This window comes from Schistocerca gregaria, chromosome 2 (assembly GCF_023897955.1).
Source record: "Schistocerca gregaria isolate iqSchGreg1 chromosome 2, iqSchGreg1.2, whole genome shotgun sequence".
NCBI lineage: Eukaryota > Metazoa > Arthropoda > Insecta > Orthoptera > Acrididae > Schistocerca > Schistocerca gregaria.
The window spans coordinates 649,078,790-649,098,685 of NC_064921.1; the positions used below are offsets into that span (position 1 = coordinate 649,078,790).

Here is a 19,896-nt window from a genome sequence, read left to right on the forward strand (position 1 = left end):
AAAACCCCATGTCATTCCAAGGATGTGTGTCAATTTGTACCTCTCTATCTAGATTGTTCGGAGATTTACTCAGTTTTCACATTTATACTGACTTTTTGGTCACCCGGTACCTTACCATCATAACAGAAACTCAGTATCAGTGAAAGTCAGTTCCAATAGTTAACTTGTTTGTGTACCTTGCTGGTACTAGGTGAAACTTCACCTAATTGGGCTGGTGACGGTTTCCTTTCAGGTAATTACGATTTACTTGATTACTGATTGAACTCTGGTCCGATTTCCATTTGTCTTGGCAATGCTTTTTACAATAGATATCCCTAGGGAAACAAAAATAGTTCGGTCACAGTCAAATAAGTATAACAGGAATAATATTATCTGCATATTACTTATGTAATAGTAGTAGCTGTTTTATAAATTACCATTTTTTGCACGATAAAGGTATCTTGTTTAAATCGTTTTGCAATTATTTTTATCTTCTAATTGCTTTACAAGGTGGTAATTGCAGCATCATATGCAAACAATCTAAGTGGGCTGCTTAGATTGTTTCCTAAAGCGTTGATATAGATTATGAACTGCAGTGGGCCGACAGAACTTCCTTGGGGGACGCCAGATACTACTTCTGTTTTATTCGATGGCTTTCCGTAAATTACTGCGAAATGTGTCCTTTCTGATAGTAAATCAAGAATCCTGGTGCACAACTGAGACGATACCCCATAGGCATGGAAGTTGATTACAGGTTGTTTGTGAGGAACGGTGTCAACAGCCTCATGGATATCTAAAAATATGGAATCAATTTGACAGCCCCTACCAGTAACCTTCATATCTGAAAAATGAATGTCATGCTGTTACCCGTACCGGTAAGGATTGATAGAGTAAACAGAGGAGATCCATAAAACAGTAACCCATATTGTTACAGGTTCGTTTAGTAAGCAAAAAGTCGTCACGGATATGATTATCCAGTTCCAGTGGCGGACAGAACAAGAGATTCGTGTACCAAGACTCTCACTAGTGCGGCTACTTTCCTAGAAGAGTCAAGCAACGTAGTGCCTCCGCTTAAGACCTCATATTTTCTGCGAAGAGACTACGAATGTCAAATTAGAGAGTCTGCGGCTTAGACAGAGGTTTAACCTTTAGCACACACATGTGGTAGTTTGTGTAGTATCAGTACCGATGCATATTTGAGGAGAGGAATTGTGCAGAAGTCTCTCTTTAGTGCGTAAGCATTTGTGTGCCATTTGCTTCGTCCATCGTAGCAGGTGGACAGTCCGACACGGACTGTCGCCGTCGCTCGAGCCGAGCTGTGGGCCAGGGTAGATGCGGCGCTGTAGTCAGCCGAGGCGGCGCATGCGCAGATGTCGCAGCGGCGGTGCGGCGGCGGCGGCGGTGGAGACGCTCACGTTCGGCAGTCGGCGGCCCGCGCTCGCTGCGTCGCGACGCCTCGAAGCTCGGCTGCGTCCTGCGACCCTCAGCGGCGTCCACGGGACTTGGCGCGCCGCGGAAACCGAGTCGCTCATCCGGCAACTCTCCTCTGACAGGTGATGCTTCAAAACATAGGGGCACACTCCTGTTAGCGTATAGAGAAACAATAAAAACTGAAGTTTGACATCAACCACAGCATTTTTTGCTATATATACATCATTCAGTATTCATATGTACATGATATTTCGGTAGCTTTTTCGTTGCATTCTTTGGTTGAAGAACCTGTACATTAGTCTTCGAGAAGTCAGGAGTGTAGCCTATATGGGTGACAAAATGATTACACATTTTGTAAAAACCACAATGAAGCTGCTAAAATATTTATTCTTTTGCAACTAGTTTTGACATTATGTCATCATAGTTGTTTTCTAGTGTAGATGAGATAATGCCATACTCAGGGTACTTTGTGACAATGTAATAGTTGTTACTTATCTGTGGTATCAAGGGTTAGATGTACACCAAGCTTGTAACTCTAGTCTCACTTTCACTGTTTTTATTAATATATAACGTATTTGAATACTATGGAAACCTTTAAGTAAGTCACATGACAACATAGCGTCGATGCTAGTTGCTGAACAGTAAATATCTTAGCAGATTTGTAGTGGCTATGCGTAAATATATCTTTTATAAAAGCTGTAGAGCACAGCTTAAAGAATAAATAATTAGATTATTAATGTACTTCTCTTCTGCCATGGAGTGTGTGTCATTCAAAGCAATAATTTTTGAAATTAGTATGAGTCAAACTACCTTATTATTGCACAATGGGATCAGGATATCGAGCCGACTTTCTTCGCAAATGACAGTATGTGGCAGGCCAGTATTCTTCTAGATAGTTAATACTGGAAACTGCCTGAACATCTAAACGTTGAGAATGAAATATTTATGAAACCAAATACCTGCAAATGTGCTGACAACTTTACGCATATTTTCAGCTCTAGAACTTTCTAAACATAGAGTAACAGGACTAAAAATTAACTAACGACTGATTCATTGAACTGGTATTTGAAGTGCAATGCAGACCTAAGCTGGGTGCTGTTAAAATCATCCACAAATTTCTAGGAAAGACAGGCTTTCTTCCACATATTGTACGCCGTAACGATAAAAACCAGGCCGCGCGACAGATACCTAATAGAATATATACAAATTTAGAATAATTTTGAAAGCGGAAAGGATTAAAATTAGGAACTACCTAGCACAACTTTCAATAAACTTAAATAATTACAGTAACCATAAGTTCTTACACAATTAATTTCAACTTGGTGAGTCCATTATTAATTATTTGTTCATCCATAACGTAGTAAATTGCTCTTCTCTAAGCCAGGATTTTGAACTGATTTTCAACCATAATGCCGAAGGTATTTTAACATGAAACAATTATAAAGCTAAATATGGTGAATTTCAGCTCTGAATGAACATATTTGGATGTGATAATACGTTACAGTCTGGAAGGACTCGCACGTGCTTTCTCATTGGTTTCCACACAGATACAGCTATTTCGGTTGGGGTTGGGTTATTTGGGGAAGGAGACCAGACAGCGAGGTCCTCGGTCTCATCGGATTAGAGAAGAATGGGGAAGGAAGTCGGCCGTTCCCTTTCAAAGGAACCATCCCTGCATTTGCCTGGAGCGATTTAGGGAAATCACGGAAAACCTAAATCAGCATCGCCGGACGCGGGATTGAACCGTCGTCCTCCCGAATGCGAGTCCAGTGTCTAACCACTGCGACACCTCGCTTGGTTTACAGCTATTTGATATACTAACAATATATACTTAACAATATACAAAGTATGTGTTGTAAAAAGAACTTCAGTTCACGCCTTGACATAAACTTTTTTGTCAACATCAGTGCATTTTGTAGTTGTTGTAACCCGTGTTTATTTCCTAATGGGATTTGTTACTCAAACAAACAACGATAAAGGCACAGTATTTTGATTGCAGTTTTATCCAAGTCAGAATCTCTTGACAGACAAATGTTTATTATGATCAGTCTATCATTAACCACAATCTACACTGTTTTCTTCTGAAACACAACGTATATAAAATGTTTTAATTCCAATCCACTTGCATCTCACAGATTTTATTCCCAGCGTGAATATTTTCGTACAAAAAACAGATTTCAGACGTTTGCTATGTTATGACGAGGCCTAAGAAGCTGCCTTTCATCTTCGTGTACCCTTGAATGAGAACTCAAAAATTTCCAGGTTCTTCATAAATTGAATTCAACGATAGTACGACACATTACATCCAAAAATCTAATTCATCGCCGCCAAACCCATACGTCGAATTGAAACCACAAAATACACGACGCTGTGTCCACTTATAGGGCTAAGAGGTTAGCATACTTACTGCCACATGTGCGGCCTTCGTTCGATTCCCGTTAGCGCTTACGGATAAGTCATTAATATATCCTGTGGAGACAGCTAAGAAGCTGCTTCCAGGAGGAGTGTCTCAAGTTTCTAATTACCGCCAGAGAAATGTGCTCAATATTAGTGATGTCCAAAACTGACACCAAAAATGAATTTTTTTATTTCAACTTATTAGTACTTGACAATACATTTTCGCGATGCGGTGTAACACAGTTGTTACAACGACTATAATAAAGGTTGTATCTCACCAATTAAACTTTATTTCTCGTCATTTGAAAATTTGCATTATGTGGGCCTTTATTTGTTGTGTCTCGGTTTTGTCTGTGTATTATCTTGCACTGCTGTCCATTTCGATTATTTCTGTCTTTTAAGAATAATGAGTAGTGGATTCGTTCGGACTTTTGTGTTTCGTGAAGTGCATTAACATGAACAGTTATTATTTTATTGTCACGTTTATAGTTATTGCCTCACTGGATATAAAATTGATGTCATTGAGTATAAGTATGGACTATAATATCTCTGTTGTCAGAGTGTTGGTTTCCAATACATATTTAATCAGCTTTTGGTTTTGCTTCGAAAGGAGATCATGTACTGTATTTCTGCTCCGAATAAACTGAACATGGTGCCAACGAAGTGCGGAAGTCTTCCTTTGGGGAATTGTGGATGATGTGCTTTTGTCCGGCGCATGTCGTCTTCAGGTACTCCGTAACTCTTCGCCTCTGAATATTTTTCCTAGTCACCAGGTAGCTCTATGCAGTTCGTAACACACACATACACTCTCGGTTGGAGCAATTCCTGTACGCATTATAGGTTCTGGCTCTGTCGTTAGTAAGCTGTCTTGCATTATTTTGCCGTAAGTCCCAAACACTAATATTTATCCTGAAATTTATCTTAGTAGGTATCATTCAATAAACTTGTTCCAAAAAAATAAAAATCGTCGAGTCCAATTCTAATTGGGCTGATCCTGCTATTTCTTTCCCCGAGCTCATTTCGCACCATCCACGGTCGCAACGACTGCATACCCGTAAATGGAACCAACTTTTGTAAATTGCTAATGCATCCCAGCTATTTCTTTAAATCCTATGTGCAACATTGCACACCTGAAACGTGTACGTGCCATATGTACTGAAACCAATACCCACACTGAAAAGTCCGACGGACAGACAGTAACCACTGAAACTAAAAATTCATGTCAAGATAAATATAGACATACGTTTTTAGATTGGCACGTTGATAAAATGGTTTATATTGACAAATCATACACATTTTTGGGACAAAACGAAATTCACTATTTAAATGGAGCGCAGCAGCAACTGTTAAATGTCAAGCAGCTGAATTTAATTGTTTTATGCTTGGTGTACACGATGAAGACCATTACGTCCTGTTATTATTATTGTGAGTTTGGCAGGAACTCATCTATGCAAACTATGTAATGGTTATAAATAGTATCTATATTAAGATTAAGATGAACGAGTTTAATTGAACAGAAGCTGGAGCGCAATCCACCAGGAAATTTGAGATCAACACAGGAGAAGCTGCTAATGAAGTTCACGATACGGGAATGGCACACAGAAAAGTTAGTATGTCCTAGACAGCTGTTAGTGTTTCTCAAAGTGAAGGCGTATGATACATCATTTATCAAAAACTGGGCATCAAAAATCCGTGTTGCGCTATGTTTCACGATTGATTATTCAGAACTGGATAAGAACTAACATTTAAATGCAGACTTTGGTTGGTTTTAGAAACAATCTGCTAAGTGTCTTACGCAGATTTCTGGGCATCTACGTATCGAATGAGTAATAAAAAATCCTAGTTGTCAAAGGTCTCGCGATTTACAAAGAAGGATAAAGCTTTTACAGAATGGAAAGGTGTCTGCTGCATTTTGTTCCAGATCGTTTTCGTGAGGGATTGCAAGAAAAAAAGTCTAGAACCGTAGCTGATCCTCGCTGAACCTCAGCAATAGACCACAGACAAAAGCCTGCAACTTCAAAACAGATCACTAAAAAAGAGTCTGTCACTACTAAGAACCATGATTTCTACACTAAATATTTATTTCGGCAGAACACTACTTCACTGGAACAGCAATAATAGACGTGTGTTCCGGAAATAACTACCGTATAATACCCAGCTCGATCCGCTTGTCCACGTGACCCAGAAAGCAGTAGATACAGGCGCGTAAGTCGGTGCCATGTTCTTTGCCTTCCGGAAGGCGTTCGGTGCAGTTCCGCACTGCCACCTAGTAAACAAAATACTAACGCACGGAATATCAGCTCATCAGTGAGATTGTACTGAAGAGGTTATTGCAGACAGAACACAGTACGTCATTCTCAACAGATGGAAGTCCCCAGACACAAAAGTAACTTCGGAGTATTATAGGATCATTTCTACTTGAAGTATATATTAATGACCTAGCAGATATCGTAGGAAGTTCCACGAAGTTTTTTGCGGATGATGCTGTTGCATACAGAGAATTCGCGAAATGTAGGATGATCTGCAGAGGATCGAAACCTGGTGCTGGGAGAAGCAATTGAACCTCAAGATAACCAAACGTAACTCACTATTGTATGATTAAATGAATGCACAATTGCAGAACAATCACTCCATTAAATATCTAGGAGCATGCGTAATGAGCTATTTGACGTGGAAAGACCACATAAAATTAATCGCCGGTAAGAAAGATTCAACTGATATTCAAAGGAAGGTTTCTCAGGAAGTGTAGTCCACCGACAAAGGAGGTATGTTACAAAACTCTCGTACGACCAATAACTGAATATTGCTCAGCAATCTGGGGACCGTACCAGATAGGATTCATAGAGGAACTAGAGAATATCCAAAGAAGACCAGCACGTTTCACTGCAGGTTCATTCAGTACACGCGACACCGTCATGGAGATGCTCGGCGAACTTCAGCAGCAGACGGTGCAAGAGAGCCGTTGTGCAGCGCGGTGTGGCGTACTGTAAAAGCCCCGACAGCGGACGAACCTAGGAGATTCAACTGACACATTCCTTCCTCCTACATGAAGATATGAGAGAATCGAGTCCACGCGGCGGTTTATCATCAATCGTTCTTCCGGAGAGCAGCTCGCGACTGGAACAGCAAAAGAGCGAATCGACATTAATTCCTCCCCCAAGCCATGTTCCTCTCATTTATTCCGTAGTCAGTTCTTTCAGAACTTGGAGATCGGTTAAAATGATTACTCAATAAAGACAGTGATTTCGCTTATAGCGGATTACTTTCCAGAATTCCTGCAGGGTGACGGAGGAATTACAAAATGTTCCTTTTGTACAGTGTTGGCTTTCACGACCCGTGTTTATTTCGATTAAAACTTACGGGCTTAGAGACTGTGGTCGATATTATATAAAACTATTTTCTGGTGTTTCCTCTCCAACTGTAAGAGAGATTTTCGGAGGAGAAACAACAACTTCAGTTGACGATGTTTCCCACAGTCTGAAACGAAACGGCATGATATAGTTTTATATGTCAGTCACTGCCTCCAAAACCTGGATGTCTGAAATGAGTTTTTGTTTTTATTATTCATTAGTTTTTAACACCATGTATATCGGTCTGCAATGCGTACTGCTTGGTTATTTTGGTTATTTCTCATCATCTACAATCTTTACATGTGCTTTTTTCCTATTTTTTGTCATCCTTCCCTCCTTATTTAAGTTCACCCTCACGGTACCCAAAGCCTAAACCTCATAGGTCATTGTTATAAACGGTGGCAACAAGACAACGGGGTGTCACCTTAGCAACTTCAGCGACTTCTTCCTCGCTTATATAAATCATAAATCTTCTCCCAAGTCGTTGACTGTATTTGCTCTTGTGGGTTTGGATAACTGAATAAGAGATTTTCTTAATTCAAATGACGTCGCATTTTAACTTGGTCATTGTTAGTACGGTTTGCTGCAAACATCAGCTCATTTATATGAGATATGGATCCTTTTTCAGTGCTATCTCTGTAGTTGATGGTAACAGCTCTCCTCCTATTATCATGCAGATTCTGGTGATGAAATCTTCCTTGGTCATAGTGTCTCCTAGTTTTTAAATTCATAGCAAATATCTCACTTCCTTTTCCATGTTTTTTAAATAGCTATACAGGACAATTACGGCTAAACTGTTTCGTCGAGATTGCCGTTGACGTGATTTAATATTGTAGGAATAGAAATTCCTCACAATGTAGCATCCTCTGTTCTTTCCCTGTCGTTTTCTATATTCGTCCTATTTCTGCTAGTCAGTAAGCATCGTATCTTTCTGGTGTTCAGTCACAATTTAGAATAGTGTAATCGTATATCTCTATCTTATTTCTCGTCCACTTGTTTGTTTCCAGACCGATGCAAATTATATTGCTACGTTAAAGTCCTGTAACTCTGCCGGGAAGTGATTAGAAATTACGGGCACTATAAGCTGTGTTAATTTGGAGATGGTTATGGTCAAATTGGCGTTGTCCTTTGTGGAAATACTCTTATTGAGTGCTAGACAGAAAATTATAACAATATTTTGTTATCGTGGGAGTACTTCGGTTTATCATGTTTGCAATCTCATGTAATGAGCGTACGAACGCGAGGGGTGGATGAAAGATTCGAAGAGGTAGGATCCTCGATACTGCTTCACAGTATAAACCTCCGCATGCGTTTCAGTGAACGCATGGCAGATTTATGCGAAGTTTCAAAGCACCTGTCAAACTGAGGAAGATTTCCAATCCGCTTACTCAATATGCTCCGGTTCTCTCCTTCTCTCTCTCTCTCTCTCTCTCTCTCTCTCTCTCTCTCTCTCTCTCTCTCTCTCTCTCTCCAACCCCTCCTTTCCGTCTGATGTCTGTAACAGTGGTTGAGACCGCTATTCATTGAAATGAGATTCACAAAAAGTATTTCGGAGAACCTAGGGAAACGAAACCGTATCCCCTTAGCGCCCCTGTCCCTAAACTTCAAATAACATTTCTTTTTACGGGCAATCACAAAAGTCCCTACGAGTAGTAATAAACGAAAGAAATAAATTTTTGTAACATTCCTTTATAAGCATCTTACCACCACCGACAGCGACTGTACACACGAATACGCTAGCGGAAGATGAAAATTAGACATTTTGAAGCAACAGTCGCATATTAATCATCTACCATTCAAATACTATGCTTGTTACGCAGAGTCGTTCAGCTAAGCTGCTCACCTGCTCACTTTAGCAGTTCCAATACAGTTTGAAATATCGTAAACAGCTTCGGAGAAATTACGATACTTTGAACTTAGGAAATTCCTGGTCTTGTATGATACTGTCGCGCCAGGTTAATGGGACACGCTAGCTTGACGCAGCTAAGAGAGTGTGCTTAAAAAAAGCGGAACACGAAAAGTTTTAAATTAAATGCTCCAACTGGAAGGCAAAGGCCGTCGCATCTAGGGATTGTATTGCACTGTATGTTAACCGGGGTCTTAGAAACGACGGAGAGTCTGTACCCGATGCAGCCGCAGTGGTCCACAACCCCACGACGACTACCGCAGTCCACTTCACCCATCCGCCGCCCCACACCGAACCACTCTTTCAGGGTTATTGTGCGGTTTGGCCCCCGGTATGTCTGCGAGATACAGTAATGATGGTGTACGCCTACGTTGAGAACTTGTTAGGCAGCAATCGACGACATAGTGTAGCTGAGGCGGAATAAGGGGAACCAGCCCGCATTCGCAGAAGCAGGAGGAAAAACTTCAAAAAACCATGCACACACTGGGCGGCTCACCGGACCTCGACACATGTCCGCCGGGCGGATTCAAATTGTTCAACTGCCTCTGAGCACTATGGGAATTAACATCGGAGGTCACCCTTCCCCTAGAACTTAGAACTACAGAAACCTAACTAACCTAAGATAATCACACACATCCATGCCCGAGCAGTCATGCAATTCAGGACAGAAGCGCCTAGAACCGTTCGGCGACCAAGGCCGGCCCGGGCGGATACGTGTCGGGGACCAGGTGCTCCTTTCCAATCCGGAAAGCCGTGCGGTCTAACGAACGGCTAACCGAGCGTGCGCATCTGAGAATAATTCACCAGTTAATTATGGTAACAGTCCCGCCTTTGTTTCTGACAAAGCCTTGAAAGAAAGTTGCACATCAAAATTTAATATATTTGTAAAACAGGGAGCTAAAGTACACTACTGGCCATTAAAATTGCCACACCAAGATGAATTGCAGATGATGAAGGGGTATTCATTGAACAAATATATTATACTAGAACTCACATTTGATTACGTTTTCACGCAATTTGGGTGCATAGATCCTGAGAAATCAGTACCCAGAACAACCATCTGGCCGTAATAACGGCGTTGATACGCCTGGGCATTGAGTCAAACAGAGCTTGGATGGCGTGTACATGCAGCTTCAACACGATACCACAGTTCATCAAGAGTAGTGAGTGGCGTATTGTGACGAGCCAGCTGCTCCGCCATCATTGATCTGACGCTTTCAGTTGGTGAGAGATCTGGAGAATATGCTGGCCAGGGCAGCAGTTGAACATTTCCTGTATCCAGAAATGCCCGTACAGGACCTGCAACATGCGGTTGTGCATTATCCTGCTGAAATATAGGGTTTCGCAGGTATAGAATGAAGGGTAGAGCCACGGGTCGTAACACATCTGAAATGTAACGTCCACGGTTCAAAGTGCCGTCAGTGCGAACAAGAGGTGACCGAGACGTGTAACCAATGGCACCCCATACCAATACGCAGGGTGATACGCTAGTATGGCGAAGACGAATACACGCTTCCAATGTGCGTTCACCGCGATGTCGCCCAACACGAATGCGACTATCATGGTGCTGGAAACAGAACCTGGATTCATCCGAAAAAATGAATTTCTGCCATTCGTGTACCCATTTTCGTCGTTGAGTACACCATCGCAGGCGCTCCTGTCAGTGATGCAGCGTCAAGGATAACCGCAGCCATGGTCTCCGAGCTGATAGCCATGCCGCTGCAAACGTCGTCGAACTGTTCGTGCAGATGGTTGTTGTCTTGCAAACGTCCTCATCTGCTCACTCAGGTATCGAAACAGCAGTGCGGATGAGATTCCTGTCATCTCGACTGCTAGTGATACGAGGCCGTTGGTATCCAGCACGGCGATCCGTATTACCCTCCTGAACCTACCGATTCCATATTCTGCTATCAGTCATTGGATCTCGACCGACGCGAGCAGCAATGTCGCGATTCGATAATCCGCAATCTCGATAGGCTACAATCCGACCTTTATCAAAGTCGGAAACGTGATGGTACGCATTTCTCGTCCTTACACGAGACATCACAACAACGTTCCACCAGGAAACGCCGGTCAACTGCTGTTTGTGTATAAGAAATCGGTTGGAAACTTTCCTCAAGTCAGCACGTTGTAGGTATCGTCACCGGTGCCAGCCTTGTGTGAATGCTCTGAAAAGCTAATCATTTGCATATCATAGCATCTTCTTCCTGTCGGTTAAATTTGGCCTCTGTAGCAAGTCATCTTCGTGATGTAGCCAGTAGTGTGTAATTATTGTTAAATAATAGTTTCACGTCATGAGTTTTATGTTTAGATGCATACATACATGGTAACATTAGATCAGAAGCGCCAATAAAAATAAAATCACAAAAGACATAAACACTTATTTAAAGTTCCTTTTATGTTGTAAAGCATTTATAATGCCTGCCTCCTACTGGAATACAAGTGTACAGTCACAGTTTCTACGAATTTGAGACGGACTGGTAAACTTACTTCGATATCATTAAACATGAAACAACAGTGCGAGATTTTACATCGTTCTGAGTCACCGTAGACTGTGGATGGGTTTCGTCTTTGAGTTTACACCAGAAGAAACAGTACAGTAGAGTCATATTAAGCGACTGCGCAGCTCAACTGACAACTCCTTCTCGTCGTATCCAGCGACCACGAAGTAGATGAGTTAGAGCTTCCCCTCACACAAGTAGTGAGCAAGCACCCGTCGTGCTGCTACTACATAAATTTACATATTTAGAGTAGTACTTCCTATGGTAGCATCACCAGCAATTCGGTACCGACTTTTGCGAATCTTTTACCCATTAAGGTCCTTCGAATGAAGTAAGGAGCAATCACGTAGTCTCCAATAACCCAGCACCAAAACGTTCTCACTCCACTGCCTCTGATGTTCACTCCCTGCCTCACCTATCGAAGATTCTCAGAAGTCTAATAATGCATATTTATTTCATTGTGGTTCCCGTGATTTGTAAATGTAGCTTCGTTGGTAACGAGAATTCTTTGAAGACAGATCCTTTTGTCCTGTCGCTGCATCGTAACTGAGTAAAAGTATTCCATACGTGTTCTACAACACCGCTAGTTAGCCTGTTAGTGAGGTGGTGCAAGACAGGGGTTAGCAATACGGTAACGACGCTGGGCTGACTTAGGCACGTGCATTTTCTCTGAAGTTATCACATGGAGTACGAGCAGTAGCTGCCAGAACATCACTTTCAATCGCTCCTTCTTATCCTCTGCGCAGTATTCCGATGCCTTTCCAATAACAACTTCTATCTATTAGCTGTAATATCAGTCTTGTCGGCAGGAGCAGTTCCTGCATACGTCTGCAGGTTTTTGCTACTTTCAGCAATAATTTCGTTCAACCATTTTTGCTTTTTAAACTTTCTACAGAAGTGCAGTAGTACTGCACCGTTTATCTCTTTTGAATTACCTAGGCTGTGTATCTAAACGCCGTTCGCTGCCAAGTGCCACAGCAACGTGCCGACGGGGCCTTGGGTTGCAGTGCACCTGCAAAAGCAGACTGTGGTGTCTCGGGGAGCGGAGTCAATGCTTGGCAACACTGTTCTCATATAAAGACCTTGTTTGTGTTAACACCCTACCCAAGCCACCCCCTTCCAGCCACAGGAACAGGTTGCGAAATCTTCTTAAGTGAACCAGAACTGTCAGATCTTCGAACAAAGCAGAATATTCACTTCTCCTTACCTGTTCACGTGTATCAGCGAACGAAGAAACTACATATTGTGCGTTGTGTCCTCTATTTCAGCATGTGCTGTTGTGAATACTGAGGCTCAAGTAACAAGTGAATACATGAAATGTTGAATTGTCTATCCCTTGCACCGTGAGTCTAGGTGTGCCGACTCCTAATTTGACAGTTTCGCGGACAGTTAAATTTTCTTAGGAGTTGACGACACATCGTTTTGACTCCGAACTGCACAGCAAGCATGAATGACTGTGTGGTTGTGATTTGGAAAACGCCTTATTTTGTTTTCCTGGCTTATTTCACGGAGGAGAGCTATCGTCTACTAGCCACAGAGTCTGTGACATTCAACAGCTCCATGACGAAATTAAGAAACACTAACTTTCTTCAGTCCATGAGGGGAAGTAAAGATAGATACCCAATTAGACAGTAGACAGAAGATCTATGCCATTACTGTATCATAAAGTTACCGGTAAAAGGTGAATAAAAAATCTAATTATCAAACGTATACGTTTCTTTGGTCCATTGGAATTTGTCTTCAGAGGACGTGACGAGACTGAATCATTATCAAAACATGGAATTTCTCGTGACTTGATTAATTTTAGTGCTGAATCGGCTCTGTATTAAAATCGCATTTAGAAAGAGCAACAGTTTTCAAAGGCACCTCTAAAACCAACCAGAATTTACTCCTCAAAGACATGCTTCAAGTCTGACAAGAGCAAATTAGACTGATAGCTGACGAAACAAGTGATTTAGGCTGAATTTGATTAAAGTGTATAGGTACATCATTAATGGAAGACTAGGTGCTACGTTCCACAAGAAAAGTATAATATACAGTCTTTGGCATTGTACCTCATAGAACGGATAAATCACCACTTGAAGAACTGTCAACAGAAACTAATGGCACAAGCATGCTGCAGCAGTCAATAGTGGCTCGTCATGTGAGGGTGTAGCCTATTGTTAAGGAAATCAGCTTAAAGCCACTTCAGATGGTTCAAATGGCTCTGAGCACTGTGGGACTTAACATCTGTGGTCATCAGTGCCCTAGAACTTAGAACTACTTAAACCTAACTAACATAAGGACATGACACACATCCATGCCCGAGGCAGGATTCGAACCTGCGACCGTAGTGGTCACGCGGTTCCAGACTGAAGCGCCTAGAACCACACGGCCACAACGGCCGGCTAAAATCCGCTTCGATTAATAAAAATATGTGAATGTTCTTCATTAAACGTTAAGGACTTCACAACTTCTTTTTAGTATCCCCACAAAGGACAGCAGTTCTAGACAAAATACAACGAAAACGACTGCAACCTTCAGTGCGTACTCGATGGAATTTCCGGTCAATGAGTATCAATAATGTTTTCGAATACAGGGAAGATATTAAGTACATGAGTAACTTGAACAACTGGGAAAAATTGAATACTTAAAGCACCATCCTACAAGCCTATGGCTTATTTACGATTCTAAAAGACCAAAGGTTCATTTACTGGGTCTCGTTTTTCCATAACATTATGATTCATGTGGATGTTTTGTGTAACGGAATACAAAGAGGGATACTGGCACAACTTATGCACGAGATTAGATAACAAATTTTGAGCGTGAATTATAAAAATTAGTGAAGAAGTGAATGAAAATTTAACAGATTTTCACATAAATCACAAAATATGGAGAACTGGAGATGGAAGAGTGATGTTCAATCTACTTCGAGAGACAAAAGAAGTATGTGACGTTAGAAGTTACGAGGTGAAATGAATATTTTTGTTGGCTGGGCACCTTGCTCCATCCCCTCTTTTTCTACAAGAGCAATTCACAATTTACTCATTCAGTTTTTCAGTAAGTTCTTTCAGAGCTGCGGTTCAACGCATTTCTTTTTTGGAAGCAAAGAAACATCGAGTGGAACTCTCTGGAAGAGAGGAATTCAGAAGTATGAAGGAAGCTTTGAGCTTGCTGGATTACACACTATACCGTAATTATTGTGATACATTGAGAATAACTGTGAAACTCTTGGAAACTATAATTACAATTACAATAAACACATGAAAAATGCAACGCTGTTTTCCATCTCTGAAACGCAAGAAGTAGTAAGGACCAAGAAAGACTATCAGAACTAGCAGTTGTCTCTACTGAAAGAGACCTCATTTTAGTAATTCCAGACTTAAGTCAACGAGAGACTGAAAAATTTTCAAACGCGAAGGAAAGAAGAATCATCACTACATCAAAATATAGAAATACAATCGACCAGCGTTAACATCGGTCCTGCTAAAGAAGGTTTGTTAGGAAGGCCCGCTACATTTGCCTACGAAGAGTCGCAATTTATCTCACTTTGTTTTATTCTGCAAAGTATTAATTTATTCTGTGTACACGTTCAGGTGTTATTGCAAGCGGATGCTGCAGCGAGCCGAGTGAGCGATCTGTTTGTATCGTGCATCACAAAATCATGGGCAGTGAACTAATTCTCTCATCTTTTTCAATGTATTTCTTAGCGACCAAAGTGCACCACCATCTTTTGTTGGACACGAGCCGGCACTGCCTGTTAGATATCGTCTGTCAGGATTCTTTAGTGTGTAGAACTGTTCTTTTCGCGTTCCCTATGCTTACTCTGTAAAGAAGCAGCACATCTAGATTCTCTTGGTTTCTTAAACATATAAATTTTTTCAAACTAACCAGCATTTGACGCACGTGAAAGACGCGGACCGAATGAAAGCTACAGTACCTCTGTACCCCTGTTATACCGGTAGCGCGTCTGTGCAACACTGTCTCTCCTCCTTATTGGAGGAACTTACGCATACGATAGCAGTCTGTTTCATGTACAAAACAAATAAATACTAATTTCTAACTACAGTAATTACTCGGAGGCTAAAAGGGGCGACCAAATATATCTCAATTAGAAGGCCGTACAGTGCAGAATCTGTATGACAGTCAGGAAAAAGCGCTGTGAGACAATCATCTCACCGACGCAAAACGCTGAAGATACTCGTTTGGAAAAAACCGTTCCCTGTTCGTGCAGAAGTCCGTAACTGTCTGCTACACATCATCCTCCAACAGGAAAGGTCGACCCTTCAAGGTCTTTTGTAAGGTACCAGAGGCCTGCTAATCACATGGGGAGAAATGACGACTATGCATCCAGCGCGGAATTTGGCGAACCATTTCTACATCGGTGGTTGTCGGTAGACATGCTGCCTCATACACATTCTCTATTCTCCGATGAGTGTCTACCAGTGTTTGTCCATCGACAGCCAAGAAAAGAATAACAATTCGTTGGTCCTGTTTGAACGCATTTGGTAATAACGTCGCCATAGTTCACTTTTTCGCATTTACCGCACGCAAGATGGAAAGACAAGTATTATGTTCGAGTATAATGACCTTTCTGGAGACTAGAGGTCTACTCTGTAGGAATCAGCATGGGATTCGAAAAAGACGATCGTGTGAAACGCAGCTCGCGCTATTCGTCCACCAAACTCAGAGAGCCATAGGCAAAGGTTCCCAGGTAGATGCCGTGGTTCTTGACTTCCGTAAGGCGTTTGTTGCAGTTCCCCACACTCGTTTAATGAACAGAGTAGGAGCATTAGGACTATCAGACCAATTGTGTGATTGAAGAGATCCTTTATCATTTAGCTACAATATAGCAGGTCATCGACTGGAAGCAGTTAATTCCATAAATTATCTGGGAGTAGACATTAGGAGTGATTTAAAATGGAATGACCATATAAAATCAATCGTGGGTAAAGCAGATGCCAGACTGAGTTTCATTGGAAGAATCCTAAGGAAACGCAGTCCGAAAACATAGGTAGTAGATTACAGTACGCTTGTTCGCCCACTGCTTGAATACTGCTCAGCAGTGTGGGATCCGTACCAAATAGGGTTGATAGAAGAGATAGACAAGATCCAGCGGAGAGCAGCGCGCTTCGTTACAAGATCTTTTAGTAATCGCGAAAGCGTTTCGCAGATGACAGATAAACTCCAGTGGAAGACTCTGCAGCAGAGACACTCCGTAGCTCGGTACGGGCTTTTGTTGAAGTTTCGAGAACATACCTTCACTGATGAGTCAAGCAGTCTCGCGAAGAGACCATGAGGATAAAATCAGAGAGATTAGAGCCCACACAAAGGCATACCGACAATCTTTCTTTTCACGAATAATACGAGACTGGAATAGAAGGGAGAACAGATAGAGGTACTCAAGGTAGCGTCCGCCACACACTGTCAGGTGGCTTGCGGAGTATGGATGTAGATGTAGATGTAGATGCCTTGCTTATATACCCGCATCGGAGACGCGCTTCGTTGCCTATACGTTACAGCAACGCTCCCAAACAAAAACTTTTTAATCGTCATTTATACAAGGGTTTCCCAGAAAGTAATGCGCAGCATTTTTTTTTTCTCGGCCGAAAACTGTCCTACGAATGCGAAACGATACGTACATATTATTTGAAGTGTCCTGAATCAGCGCGCCAGGTTTCCGTACTTCTGACAGCGTGGTTCAGGACGGTTTAAAAGTGGCGTCTGTAGGTGAAGTAAGTTACAAGCAACGTGCCGTAATTTAATTTCTCCCTGCAGGGAAAGAAAGTATGGGTAATATTCACAAACGTTTGTGCAAAGTCTATGGAGCATTTAATGTCGACAGAAGCGCAGTTAGTCGCTGGACACAGAGGGTGAGGTCGTCAGAAGGCGGTTCGGTTGAACTCCACGTTTTGCAGCGGTCTGGAAGACCATTTACGGCTGTCACGCCTGACATGTTGCAGTGAGCTGATGCTGTCATTCGCGAGGACAGACGCATTACCACTTGGCAGTTGGCTCTGTATCGTTTCGTGCTGGAGGAAGACCTTAGAACGGGATGGAGATTACGTGGGTAAATAGGGTGTGTAGGTAAAATACCATTCTTTTGTGTGTGTAACCTTAGAAGAAAGATTAAGGAAAGAGAAACCTAGCATTTTTAGACTTAGAGACAGCTTTTGACAATGTTGATTGGAATATTCTCTTTCAAGTTCTGAAGGTGGCAGGGGTAAAATACAGAGAGCGAAAGGCTATTTACAATTTGTACAGAAACCAGATGGCAGTTATAAGAGTCGAGTGGTATGAAAGGGAAGCAGTGGTTGGGAAGGGAGTGAGACAGGGTTGTAGCCTCTCCCCGATGTTATTCAATCTGTATAATGAGCAAGCAATAAAGGAAACAAAAGAAAAGTTCGGAGTAGGTTTTAAAATCCATGGAGAACAAATAAAAACTTTGAGGTTCGCCGATAACATTGTAATTCTGTCAGAGACAGCAAAGGACTTGGAAGAGCAGTTGAACGGAATGGACAGTGTCTTGAAAGGAGGATATAAGATGAACATCAACAAAGCAAAACGAGGATAATGGAATGTAGTCGAATTAAGTCGGGTGAAGCTGAGGGAATTAGATTAGGAAATGAGACACCTGAAGTAGTAAAAGAATTTTTCTATTTGGGGAGCAAAGTAACTGATGACAGTCGAAGTAGAGAGGATATAAAATGTAGACTGGCAATGGCAAGGAAAGCGTTTCTGAATAAGAGAAATTTGTTAACATCGAGTATTGATTTAAGTGTCAGGAAGTCGTTTCTTAAAGTATTTGTATGGAGTGTAGCCATGTATGGAAGTGAAACGTGGACAATAAATAGTTTAGACAACAAGAGAATAGAAGCTTTCGAAATGTGGTGCTACAGAAAAATGCTGAAGATTAGATGGGTTGATCACATAACTAATGAGGAGGTATTGAGTAGAATTGGGGAGAAAAGGAGCTTTTGGCACAACTTGACTAGAAGAAGAGATCGGTTGGTAGGACATCTTCTGAGACACCGAGGGATCACCAATTTAGTATTGGAGGGGGGCGTGGAAGGTAAAAATCTTGGAGGGAGACCAAGAGATGAATACACTAAACAGATTCAGAAGGATGTAGGCTGCAGTAGGCACTGGGAGATGAAGAAGCTTGCACAAGATAGAGTAGCATGGAGAGCTGCATCAAACCAGTCTCAGGACTGAAGACCACAACAACAACAATTGTCATTATGCTAAAATAAAGCATTGTTGAATAAAAACGTGAAGTGCATTACTTTCTGGCCAACCCTCATAGCAACTGGATTTTGGAGAGTGGAACGCCGATGAATTCGTCTGTCGTAGTACAGCGATACTGACAGTGGACATACTTGCATTTGAATATGTAATATTGAACCTATATGTGTGTACAATATTAGCATTAATTCTAGGCACTTTGTAGAGATTTGTTGAACAGGGCATTCAGAAAGATACACATTTTCAGAATACGTCTCTCCTGTTTCGAAATTTGAGAAGAAATATAAGAATATAATTAAACTGAAATAAAAATCAAACAATCACAACCCAAAAGTTTCAGAAAGTTACAAATGTTATTGCAATGTCTCTCGTTATGTCGTGGGTGATTTAGTCATTGCCACGATTCTGCGTGTGATCGAGTATATTAAATGTCGGAGACCTTCGGGTTTGTTATTTCTGAACCATGAACTTTCGATTGGTATTAGTGGCTCCTCTAGTTCTTGGAATTTGTCGTAAAACCATAATTTTCAACCTTGGCCATATGTCTTGAAGTGGGTTGAGGTTGGAACTGTTGTTAAATCAACTCAGTACACTAAGGCGTTAGACAGACAACCATTTGCTATTGATCCTAGCGCCGCGCTGTGACCTGGCTCACTGTCTTGCTGAATGATGCTCTGATTGTTTTTACCTTTGAACAAATCATGGGCGCTGGGCGGCAGTTTGAAAACAGACTTCTTCCTGCTACTTTTTGGCGTCACTGTTACCCAGGATCACTTACATACGGTCAGAGCCATGTTTGCCCACGCAGACCCACACCGTGAAATTGATGAACTGCTTCTTGGTGGCAGTGGTCCACTCTGGTAACAAGTCTTTGCCTGGTCGACCGCGAATGAATTCCATCGATTCCAGCAATTCTAATCTTACTCTCGTGACGCCAAATGACTCTAGTCCACCATTCATGCGTCCACTCCGTGTGTGCTAAAGCCCACTGCATGACGTTCCACTGTATTTCGTTCAGATAAGGCTTCTTTCTTGAACTCTTGACTCGAAAGCAATTTTCACACACTTTTTGTCTGACCGTTCGATGAGAATTTCAACCCCTGAAGTT

At 41.8% G+C, this 19,896-nt stretch overlaps 1 protein-coding gene across 1 annotated transcript in view; it reads left to right on the plus strand.

Annotated features, from left to right (window-relative positions):
* The first annotated feature begins 1,311 nt into the window (after positions 1-1,311).
* LOC126335917 (Down syndrome cell adhesion molecule-like protein Dscam2) overlaps positions 1,312-19,896 on the plus strand; it is a 935,428-nt gene continuing 916,843 nt past the window's right edge. The window contains exon 1 of the mRNA XM_049999390.1: positions 1,312-1,532. Coding sequence (XP_049855347.1) covers positions 1,312-1,532 — 221 coding nt within the window. The remainder of the gene's footprint in view (positions 1,533-19,896) is intronic.